This window comes from Pygoscelis adeliae, unplaced genomic scaffold (assembly GCF_000699105.1).
Source record: "Pygoscelis adeliae isolate BGI_AS28 unplaced genomic scaffold, ASM69910v1 Scaffold130, whole genome shotgun sequence".
NCBI classification, from domain to species: Eukaryota; Metazoa; Chordata; class Aves; order Sphenisciformes; family Spheniscidae; genus Pygoscelis; species Pygoscelis adeliae.
In genome coordinates this window covers 3,197,258-3,209,345 of record NW_008824031.1, presented here as the reverse complement: position 1 = coordinate 3,209,345, position 12,088 = coordinate 3,197,258, and the positions used below count along the sequence as shown (strand labels likewise).

General features: G+C 42.3%; 1 protein-coding gene across 1 annotated transcript in view; it reads left to right on the top strand.

Moving 5' to 3' along the window:
- The window catches only part of RCOR1 (REST corepressor 1), a 150,832-nt gene extending 141,801 nt beyond the window's left edge, over window positions 1–9,031 (top strand). Inside the window, exons 8-11 of the mRNA XM_009328403.1 lie at window positions 352–429; window positions 1,155–1,212; window positions 1,762–1,991; window positions 4,579–9,031. Coding sequence (XP_009326678.1) covers window positions 352–429; window positions 1,155–1,212; window positions 1,762–1,991; window positions 4,579–4,620 — 408 coding nt within the window. The 3' untranslated portion in view covers window positions 4,621–9,031. The remainder of the gene's footprint in view (window positions 1–351; window positions 430–1,154; window positions 1,213–1,761; window positions 1,992–4,578) is intronic.
- Window positions 9,032–12,088: the final 3,057 nt, after the last annotated feature.

The window sequence follows — 12,088 nt, the reverse complement described above, 5'->3', positions numbered from 1 at the left end:
GGCACTCTGGGAGAAGCGGAGCTCTCTACCAGTCTTTGATTCATTACTTGCTGTGAACAGGGTGTGTTGTGTTATGCTGGGCTTTATACAGACCTGGAAGTTGGGGCAGTTCTTGCTCCAAATAACTTGCAGACAGGATAGAATAAATTAAATGGGATCTCCTGATGTGCCAGCTGCTCCTGCATTCCTTTATTACAGTATAACAAACCTTCTTTTTGGAAAAGGGAGGTTGTGAGAAAAACTAGAATGCTGAGCTTGTGGGGTTCCTGCCGGGGCAGCGGGAAGAAGGCTTGACCAAAGATTTTTTTTTTTTTAATATCCTTGTTTAAAGGGATGAAACTTTCTTTTCAGATTCAGAATATCAAACAGACAAACAGTGCGCTCAAAGAAAAACTTGAAGGTGGTATAGAACAATACAGACTTCCAGAGGTAGGATCATTTTCTGACCCTTGTTTATTGTGGAGATAAATGCTAATCTATGTTTATATAGAAACTATATAGGGCTATTTGCGTTGCCAGTAAACTAGGAACAATGTCCTATTAGTTGTCAGTGTGAATCAAGACCATTACCATATTCACTGTTGTTGTGTAATGGAAATGGGAGATGAGAAGAAAGTAAGAGCAGTGTTTAACATGTGAAAGTGGATTCTAACAGAAGTACAGGTATCCCAGATACACCATGTTTTGTCAGTGTTGTATCCATATGCCCTTCTGAGAGAGGTAGTTGCTTTGCTCTAAATACTGAGAAATGTAGGAGAGGATGTTAATGGCCCATCTTTCTCTTGGCACTTGGTGCTTTTGCTGTTTTCCTTCCAACTCTGGTACCTCATGCTGGAAATAATTTGACGAAGATTACAGAGGGTGTCTGTGATAAAAACAAGTAGGTGCTTTGGAAGAGAGTGGCTCTTGGTTATCTGCTCAGACCATTCCCTATCTTCTTGTATTACCATGACTTACAGACGCAGTGTATATCACAGTTAACTGAATGGATGCCATACGCAGTTCTTTGTTGAAAACGTTGCTACTAAAGGAATGATATAGTTTGACAACAGCTAATTCCTTGTTGTGTTTTTGTGAGGTTTTCATGAGCTCAGATACAAGGGAAAGCTGTTGCTTATGTAAATGAAGTTACCTAATTTTTTTTTGATGTCTAGGTCGTTCAGAAATTTAATGCACGTTGGACCACAGATGAGCAGCTTCTTGCTGTGCAAGGTATGGCACTACAAGTCTATTTGTACTTCAGTCGGTGATAATCAAAACTGCTGCATTTCAGAGCTGTGTTTCCCTTCAGTGGCTAATGAAGGGTTCTGGCATTGCTGTGTACTAATGCCCAAAGAACAGAATTGAACAAGGAAACAATATCCCCCCTTCCCTTCCCTGGGCAGTATAAATTGCACCATATGAATGTTTGCAAATAATCTCTGCTTGTCCAAGCTTTCAGAAAGTGAAACTCTACCGGAGTCACTGCTATGCTCTTTGCCTGTGTAACTTCTCAGGTAGTACAGGCATTTTTACACAGGTCTTCTAGATTTGGCTCTGCCCATCTTTACAACATTTCTATTTTCTTCTCTTCTCCAGGGCTAGTCTTAACTGCATCTCTTGCCCAGTTTAGACTTTTTTCTTTTCCCCTGGATTAATCTGAGAAAGGCCTGAAACCTTGACAGAAGTTCAGCTTCGGATCCTTATACTGTGACTTGAGCCTGATTTGTGGTCTTTGTGGAAATAACACGTTGCTTTTGTTTTTCCTTTTGTTGCTTTTAGCAATCAGGAAATACGGCCGAGACTTTCAGGCAATCTCTGATGTGATTGGAAACAAATCTGTGGTGCAAGTGAAAAACTTTTTTGTAAATTATCGACGTCGTTTCAACATAGATGAAGTTCTACAGGAGTGGGAGGCAGAGCATGGCAAAGAGGAGACAAATGGAACCAATAGCCAGAAGCCTGTAAAATCCCCTGATAATTCCACTAAAATGTCCGAAGAGGAAGACGAGGTAAATCCAATTTAAAAATCGCATAAAATTCCCAATCTGAGCTCAGATCAGATAGATGTGTATATATATACTTTTTGCAAAAGCCATTTTTGACAATCTTCAAACTGAACATATTTTACTTCCTCTGGATATGCAGATTCCAGTACTGATTTTGGGAATTGGGAATTCCAGACATACATGAAAGTGGAAAGAGAACAGTTAATTTGCAGCCCTCTGACAGTATCTGTATCTCCTCAGCACATGGACATTTTAGTGCCTCTTGCTGCTGAAACCCCATACATCTTTATCTCACTTGGATGTTTTCCCTGCACTCAGTTCTCTAAGCTGTTCTAGGTTTGGCTTTGTGGGACCGTACAGTCTTCTGAGGCAGAGCTCGCTCTTTTATTTTTGACGATGGAGTGGTTTCACTTAGGGGAAGGGAAGAAAGCTATAAACAAGGCGAGTGCGTGAAACTGTTCACTCTGGAATTACCTAGAGGCAAAGTTTCTGTGAAGACAGAAATTCTAGGAACAGCCTCTCCTTGATGGAGCTTCACGGAGTTAACACTTCTCCAAAGACAATGTGTGTTTAAAGTTAACTAAGAGACTGTAGAGTGTTTAAATGTGAAAGTTAATTACAAAAATGTAATATTAACACAGTCTTGCAAAAGAAAACCCCGCTAGAGGTTTGCATGTTAAAAATTCTGGTCTAGGACTCCCTTTGGCCTAATTTTATAAGACAGCTTGACACAAAAGCTGTATCTTCTAAATGCAAGCACAGTCAACAGCATAAGGTGAATTTTGGTCTCACATGAACTAAAGACTTCTCAGTGTACTGTATATTTTTGTTGCCCTGATTATGGTTGACTCACTTGTATGTTGCCATTCAGACATTCAGAGAGCAGAACTTCATTGCTTCACAAATCCCAATAATGTGTTATTCAAAGATGCTTATATATGGGGACTAGGTCCAAAGGTATGACAGATGAACAAAACCAAACTCAAAAAACTTGCCTTCTCAGAAGGGTGTGAGTGAAACTGTCCCATTCTTCCAGAATTGAGAGGTGGAGCAAAGAAGCAATGGTACTAGCACGTAGCCACCCATTTGAAAGACAGGTGGCTTGTGTCACTGCCTTTTCCTGTGACCAGTAGAGTTGTATCTGTTGGCAGTGCAGAACTTTTCTTCTCTGAGCCCTCTGAGATTCTTCCTGGCTTCAAATAAACCCTTGCTCCTGAAAGTTACAGTCAAAAAAGGGGAGTCTCACTTGAGATAGGAAGAGAATGGTTGCAGCAGGAACTGGATTGTGCTGATGTGTCCAAGTGTATGGACACTGGAGCAGTGAGGATCCCAGACAAGTTAGCAGAGGAGGAGGAGGAAGAGTGGAGGCATGACAGCAAGGTCTGGTGAAATGACTGGTGGAGCAGCAGTCGTGATCCCCAAACTAGTGATGGAGAGTGCCCAGGCTGGAGCTGAGCAAGTGTTGAGTGGTGGAAAGGGGAACAAAACAATAGGCTGGTGGGAATAGTTGCAAAGCCTAGAGAAAAGGCAGCTATTGTGAGAGTCGGGCAGTTCCCTGTGCCCTGCAGTATAGTAAGGGATGAGGGCAGAGCCTGCCTGCACCAGGCTGACACAGGCAGGAGCCAGGCAGGGTGGCCGTGACCTGCCAGCTGTGACATACCATGTGTGCCTTTACACTAGCACAGTGTGGCTTGTGGTTCTTGATGAAGCCTATTCTGGACAGTAGGAACTGATGTGTCACAGCTGGGAGGAGGAGGGTGCTGGCAGCATGGAGGGGATTTTAACTACCAAGCCTGCAGCTTTTTATAAAAATGCACAAGGAAGGGACACAAGGGTATCACGCCATGGACGTCTAATGGCCACCGTGCACTCTGAGCACATCAGACACTGCCTCTCAGGCTGGCTATAAATGAGATGATGCTGCCTTCAGAGGTAACGTAACCACAGTGCTGACTGGGTGCCTGTCTGAGCAGTTCTGGGGGCAAAGTGAAGTGTCATTGGGATTATCACATAAGTGATCTATATGGGCTGGGAGGGGGGTTCCTGGTCCCTCCTGAGCTGCGCAGTACCATGCGGCTGGTGCCTGCTCTTGAGAGCACTTGCACAGGCGACTGGTCAAGTCAGGTGCACTCAGTCAGCAGTAGCCAGGAGAAGACTTTGCTGGCCTAACACTGAAGTCCCTCGGGTGCTTTCTTCCCTGGCATGCCTTGTCTGCCTGGCTGCCAGCTTCGTAAAAGCTTCGTCAGCCCTCTGACTGCTCTGGGCTTTCCCCTTCAGTGTGTTTTTATAGCAAGTGGCCGTGGTTCCTTTTTTTGTTTTGTTTTCTTTTTTTAAGAAGGGAGGTGAGACTGCTGATTATAAAGCAGCCTCAACTCCAGGCTTAATTCTTGTATGTTTACACTCCCAACAAATCCCAGTGTGGCTCAGAATATGGGAAGCTGCTGTGATTCCTCCCATGTGCCAGGGCTGTCTGTTTTGTCGCTTTCAGTACCGTGGATCTGGGGTGAAGTTTGGAGATGCAAGAAAGCCTATGTGTATTCATTTTTAAACTAAACATCTCCTTTTTCTCCCCCCTCCCCCTTCCCTCCAGGCTACTTCTGTTCTTGATGTCAGATATGCATCTGCTTCGTGAGAAGGTGCTGTAGCCTAGAACAATTTGTGTTGACTACTGTGTTATCCAGGATATCAGGTATTAGCAAACCTCAGACAGCCATCTGCATCATATCTGTGGACAAGCAGCTATTACCAAAAAAAGGCAAACGCTTCCAGTCCTGTGCTACATCTGCCTTAATCTCCCCTCATTCCTCCATACTGCCTCCACTTTCTTTCAAAAGCACCCAGGTAGCTCAGCTCTCCATTTCATCAATGTCCTGCTTAAGCATGGGGATTTCTAGAACCAGTAACACCTGTCTGTAAATTTTGACCAACCTGCAAAACAAGGAGCTCCTTAGCAGCCCCACAGTAACTCTACACATTAGGAGTTCTTATAATACTTGGTCCGTAGGGTATAAGTACATATTGCTGCATGGCCTTGTGGTCTCCGCTTCCTGTGTATTCTTACGATGACACTATTATTAGCGAGCTTTCTATAAAGGAGAGGCCTGTGCACGTGCCAGTGGTGTCAGGTTTGTTCTGAAATGACAGGGCATGTTAACAAGCAATCTTGAATAATGCAAAGTGATAGGAAATGTTATTTCTAAGGTTTGGTCAGTCCAAGGTTGTAAACGTAACCCATTACACTTCTGGTTTGTGCAATTCTTTCCACTGTATTTGTGTGTTCTTGCTTCATAGAAAGCTCCCTAATTGAGCATTTTATTCCTGTATATTTTAATGGCTTTTATTTAGTGCAAAAGGGAATACGTAACCTGAAACTGTTTGATACGCTATTTAACCCCTGGCATTCAGCATTTGCATTGTAACTTGTTAAATGCGTGCTACACAACTTTCTTTTTCCTGATCCTCTGCGGGATTAAGTCAAAACAACTTTCTCTGGTGCCTCTCCTTTTGGAATATGTGCCTTTTTACATTTGGCTACCATAGGTCACTTTCTGTCCCAGTGTCTCATTTCTCTTCAGAGCGCTGTTTGCCAAAGACATCAAACTACTTCTCCCACTGGAAGTCTGGAAGAGGGTTGGAGCACAAAGTTGAACCTTCAGGTAGTTTTTAGTCTCTCAGAAGTTTAATGGAGAAGAACTGGGTTAATTTCATTGGCCATTTTAACCCTTCTGAAGCACACATCGCTTTCATGTTCTGAACCAAAATATGCAATTTAAAATCTAAGAGGTGCTTTTCCAAATACTTGGTGCATGCAGCTTTCAAATCCCCAGCCCTCTGTTCGGATGACCTGTGCTTTGGCCTATCCAGCTGGCTTGAACTGGAGCTGTTCTTGAAAGTCCTGTATGAGGACTTTGCACCTTGAACAAGGTAGTTGCTGACTGCCAAGCAGACAGTCTTCAGAGAAGCTAGAAGCAGCAGTATTACTTCTTGTCCACTGGAAAGCTGCAAAATAACACTAGTCACAAAGCATTTAAAAATGGTTAATTTAATGATGTTGGAAGAAACCACCAGCTGTCTTTGCAAGTGGAGAAAAGGACCTTCGTTGCCTCTCTTTCTCTACAGAGGGTTCAAGCCAAGATGGCACACAGCAATGTACGGCACCAGCCTCCCTTAACACAACCTGAAATGAGCTAGTCCATGTCCTGGCCTGCAGCTGAGGTGCTGCAGCTCGGAGTCTAGCCCCAAACTTGGTGCTGATGTTTGAGCTGCTGGGCTGTGCCGTGTTGTGTGCTGTGATGGCTCTGTTCTCTGTACCTAAACGAGGTAGGCTAATGTCAGCTGGCTAACAGAGCCAGCTGTGACTGCACCTCATGCAGTGTAAACACAACCCAAGGAAAGGCAGGGAGGTAGGCTCATGTATTGCTGAGGTGGTCTTCTCCTTGGGCCGTGTGTGAGGAAAGTAATTCAACATCAGAAATCGAGCAACATCACACAGGCGAAGGAGCAAATAGGCATTTCTTAGGGCAAGCTAGAGTGTGGAGCCCGAAAAGGGCCTGTTTTGGCTACTTTGCAGCTGGTTCTGAGCAGTTTCATTCTGGTACCTCCAGAGAGATCTGCTGAGGTGATGGGAGGATGGAAAGGAGCTATTCCCTATCCTCTATATTGGAAGCGTGTAATCCCAAGTTTGTGGCAGTGTCTCTACAGCTGTTGATATGAACTGGCAGCTCTGATGGTGGCCCTGCAGACGTTCCTTCAGTCCTGTGCCAGTTGGAGTTGGGAGTCTCTTGTGGGAAAAGACACTAGTTGTTAGCCAGTGTGAATTAGGATTAAAGACAGGCAAATAGCACTGTGAATTCAGCTGACAGTTCTGGTGTAAAGCAATGCCGCTCGTTAGAAATACTCTAGTATTAAACCTCCTGCTGGTACCAGTGCATGGAGGCAGGTCCTCGCCAGTGTGAGGGTTGTATGAGCTTGCATCCCAGCTGGTGAAACTCCTCAGGAGAGGCTTTTGCTGGCGAGTTAAGTTACCTGTGAAGACTTCTCATCGGTTTTTGCCCTCAAATCTGTCCATCCTTATGATCAGAAAAGTTGTGTTTTGGCTTCATCCCCAAGGGGTAGGGGGAAACATGTATAATTCATGATATTAGGAAGAAAAAAGTTGTTTAATTACTTTTCAGTTGACTGCTATCTTATTGTAGTTGATACATACAATATAATAGCACTGTATTTTAAACGTTTAGTTTTTTACATTCTCTTTAACTATGTTTTTAAATGCGATAAAATCATTTTAGCTTTTGAAAGTTTAAATGGTTTGGTCTTGTTTAGGTGAAGACCCTCTCTTTCTTTTTTAAATGGGTCAAGCATTAGATACATCAACTGGTTGCATTCTGATTAGAAGGGTCCACAAAGATAACTGCATAAGATAGAATAGTCACTTAAATTTTGTTTCTTAAACTATCAATGTGAATGTCATAATTATATATATTTTGTGGAAAATGGGAAATTATTTCTCCTAAGTATAAGTTATTGTGCAAAATATGGTATCGTTAAAGAAAATGATAGTTTAAGTTTTAGTTTTAGAAATCTTAAAGATATAAAAGTGTATTGCATATGCATAAACAAATTTCATTTGTTCTATTTAATTTTTATGTAGTTGTGTAAAGTGCTAGGTAACTTCTTTTTTCGCTTATCCATTAAAACAACCTTGTTACTTGAATATTCGTGTTTAACTGGTTTGAAACAGTGATCAATTTTTGTAATATAATCTTATAACCAAGGGAAAAAAAATACATGCCTCAGTTGTGCTTAACAATATAGCAACAATGTACAATCAGATGCTTAAGACCATAGTAGCCATAACTGGTAGTGCAACCACAATGGTTGTGTCTTGATATATTTAATACCAATGGGGATAATGAATTCTTAATATATTTTTACAAGTTTGCAACCAGGAAGACCCCATAAATATCCACTAGAACACTTTTTTAATAGTTAATATAAGAGTGAAACTCTTACTCTCTTAAAGCAATGTCCTGACAAACATTTTTCTTTCCTGTACAAATGCATCTGAAACATTATGTATTAAAATATGCTCATTGTCACTTTAAATTTCAGTTTTTATTCTCTAAATCGCTAATATGCTGTTGGTATTCTTGCACACCAAATATGAGCCAAACAGTGCATTACACTAACTTGATCACTGGATTTGTGAACATAAATCTCCAAGTCAATGAAGCGCAAAAATATCCTAGGAGATTTTTCTGATAATGCGTTTTTTCAAATCTGCATAAAATTATGCATAGCCCATTCAGCGATGAGTGGCCTATTATTTACTCTTAACAAAAAAAAAAAATAAAAAAAAACAAACCAGAAAAATTATTTTTATTAGCTCCAGCTTGTCTTCAGCAAGTCAAAGTCTAGTGATCTTGTGCAATGCCCCTAAAGCAAATACTTTCTGCCACTCCCTGGATTAATGCAGCTTTTCCTGTTGATAGTAAAGCACAATTGCAGTGAAAGTTACAGTTCAGAAGATGGAAGGTCAGTATAGTCTATGCATGTTGTATAATAATGAGTGTTTACATTCATATTCTCTTAAAATAAAATTTATACTGGAGTGTATAGTATTCCATTATGTAGATTTTATCAATTTTGTTAACTGCTTATAGATTGCTTAAAAGAAGTTTTTTCAAGATTTTAAAAGATGTATAAGGTTAAGTTTGCAAATATAATGGAAATGCTGTATAGCTTTTGAAGTGATAAAATACTCGTTGGGATTTTAAAGAAAGTATGTTGTAATAATGCTGTTGTAAGTAATATTTTAAATGTCTTTTTTGCCTGTTTTCTATTATTCAGCACACTTACTGTGATGAATGTTCATAGCATTATAAAATTGCTTAGCCACTGAAAAGTAACATTTGGTTTTGAATTATTTTACTGTATGAGGAATTATAGTGGGGTAAATTCCTTTGTGAAATTCTACATAATTCATTTTTCTATGATTTCCAATGTTTGCTGACATCAAATAAAACTTTTTCAAGCCATTGATGTAATAAAATATGTAGTAAAATGTTATTGATGTAGAATGTGGTTCTGAAATGTAATCGATCCACTACCTTTCAGATTTTGGTCAGGAGAACCGACCGGGGCTTGCCCCTTCCTGTATTGCATCGTCCACATGTAGGTGTCATTGGAGGGCAGGTTGACTGCTGCTGGAGTCGGTGGGCAGAGTCCCAGTCTCTTGGGAAAACTCCAGCAGCCTTTAGTACGGTGCTACCAGCTGGAGCTGCCTGGTGCAATCCATGCCAGTGGCCCTGGAGAGACCACCGCTCCTTTTCTGATGGTGCGGCATACTCCTTCCCCTGGCCGCGCAGCCGCGCTCTCCGCAGTCCTGCTGGCACGGGCATCGCCTTCAGCCAACGGGCAGCGCTGTCGCGAGATCGCTCTCGTGTTTGGGAAGCGGTGGGACTGGGATGCTGGCTGGTCTTGAGCGGGTGGAGCCGGAGTCTAGCTCGTAGGTTATGGATGGAGACTAGCTGACAGTGTCATGGCTATTGTAATGAGGACCCGAAGAATAAACTGCTGTCATCTGCATGCAAAGGGCTAGCACTTGGCTGTACAACTTAACAAGGTCGTCATCTTTGTCCTGCAATGAAAGAAATGCATTTAAAATACATGGGAAAAGGCGACTCTTACCCTTGAAGCTTAGCAGTGTGTAGATGTTGCTATCACAGGTGCTCAAAATGGCAGGAAATTTTGCACTGGGGTTGAACCTTGGGATTTTCAGGAAGGCAATATTTTCTGTCTTCACGTGCTGGCTGCAACTAAGCACTAAATGCAGAAGCACAGATAAGACGTTACAGGGCAGTTAGGGGAAAACTGCTTTGAGTTGTCTTGTTACATTCAACAGGTAGGGTACCGGCAGCACTTTGTGAGTCTGGGTGTTAGCACAGGACAAATGACAAGAAGTTTTCTGCTTTGCGCACGTGTTAAATGCAGCAGAACTAATACAGCAAGATACTCTGGTGGTTTCCAATGCTGTAGTGTATGGAGGGCAGGAATTAGTCATGCCTTTCTATATCGTAAAGCAAGGGGGGTGGGGAGGGACACGGGCTTGGGGTTTGGAAGCACAGACAGCATTTTTAAGAGTTGAGGGTGTTTCCTTACTGGAAGGCATCCTTGTAATTTTCCTGGTGGTGGAGAATCAGTATTGTAAGGTAGTGATCCGCTTTTTTAGTGGAGACGTTTGACTCGAAGATCTTTCAGCCCTTAACCTTCAATACAAAGCAGCCCTTCCTGCCCATGTGCCCCCCAACCCCAAAGGAAAGCAGAGAGAAACAAATAAAAAAGAAGGAACTTCCCCTCCTTTCAATCAGGGAGCATAAGCAGGTGAGGAAACAGGGACTTCCTCTGCCCAAACACGTACCTGAGGAATCTCCTGAGGAGTCCAGAAGCAAAGGTAAAGCAGTGGTAATGCTACTGTTCTTAAAAACACAAGTGCTACATTTCTACCTAGTAATGGTATGTATTTGTAAATGGGAATGCAGTGTTGAATTAATGCTGGTATTTAGTATTCCTGATAGCCTGTTTCCTACATAAACAAACTGGTATCTGATAACTTCCAGTGTTGAAGTCTTAAGACATCAGCACTCCAGCAACTACTGTGGACTTCAAGGTCTGGCCTTAATTAAGCTTTGGACCTTAACTAAGGATGGGAATATGTGTAATGGGGAAACCTTAGTTTCCAGAACACGTGCATGTGTCTTTCAGGCCTTTCCCATCTCTGCAAGCTGTGGAGTACGAACAGCACAGCAGCAGCGAGCACTTCTCCCCTAGGATAGGAGCTGCCTTGCAGGATGCGATATGAGCTGGAGTTCAGGCTGAAAGGGAAGAGTTCAGTGTTGATGCTGTTTGTGCCGAGATCTTAATCTAATCCCCAAGAACAAGCGCTTTATGAAGTAACAGTTCCCCTAGGATAGGAGCTGCCTTGCAGGATGCGATATGAGCTGGAGTTCAGGCTGAAAGGGAAGAGTTCAGTGTTGATGCTGTTTGTGCCGAGATCTTAATCTAATCCCCAAGTACCAGCTTTATGAAGTAACAGTATAAGTGTGGATTTTATTTCCTAAACCAACTTCCAGTCTGAAAGATAGTGTGATGTTTGAGAGAGAACTGGGTATCAAACCTATTATCTCATTCCGCTCTAAACCATGCTCTGGCTTATCCACCCAAATCATCTTTGAACTAATAAGAGCAAATGTAACTTCTGGTCTTGCTTTTAGTAAACAGTAAACAAAATGTGCGTGTGTGTAAAAACAAACACAACACCCCCTCCCCCCAACAAAAACAAAACAAAAAACACCCCCCAACACTCAGCAAAGGGCGTGCTGATCAGTGGTAAAGGAATGGTTTGCTTTTGCTGCAGAAGGGCTAGGGAGAGAATTACTGTAAAACACTAAGGGAACTAGTTTCTGAAGTCATCAAGAAGGGAAACCCTGAGGACAGTAGCATACAGGAGGTCTGAACTTTTATAAAAGATGGAGAAATCACCTGGAAGTTTCCCCTACTGAAAGGGGAGAAGTTTGCAAGGAAGAAGGCTGCGGGCCTAGCCTAACAAGGGCAGCAAAGGGCAGGCACTTGTAAGGTGGGGAAAAACATTGATCAGCCAAGGAGTTTACACTGGGGAGATCAGGAAATGGGAGTAAGAGGAGAACTGACAGATGTCATGCTGACTTCTCTTTGTTTCCAGCCAGAGAACAATGGTGAGGGAGAGGTTGAGATGTTTGTTCTGATTCTGGGTGGACGCTCAGTTTTCACTAAGGTAGTTTGGAACAGGAGAAGGTGTGTGGGATGATAGAAACAAAACGTGCACATGTGAACTGGGAGGAGCTTTTCCCCATCTGCACACTTTGGGGGAGCAGGTATAATGGGACACCTAGCGTATGAAACTGTATAGCTTAGCAAGACCTGAATAAGCTTTTAAAATGGAAGATGATACTATGTGACTGACAAAACTGAACCGATTTCTAAAAGAAAAAGATGAATAGGAGACCTAGGCAGCTGCAGACTTCTTGATACTGCCTTGTGTATTCAGAGTTTAGAATAAGTCA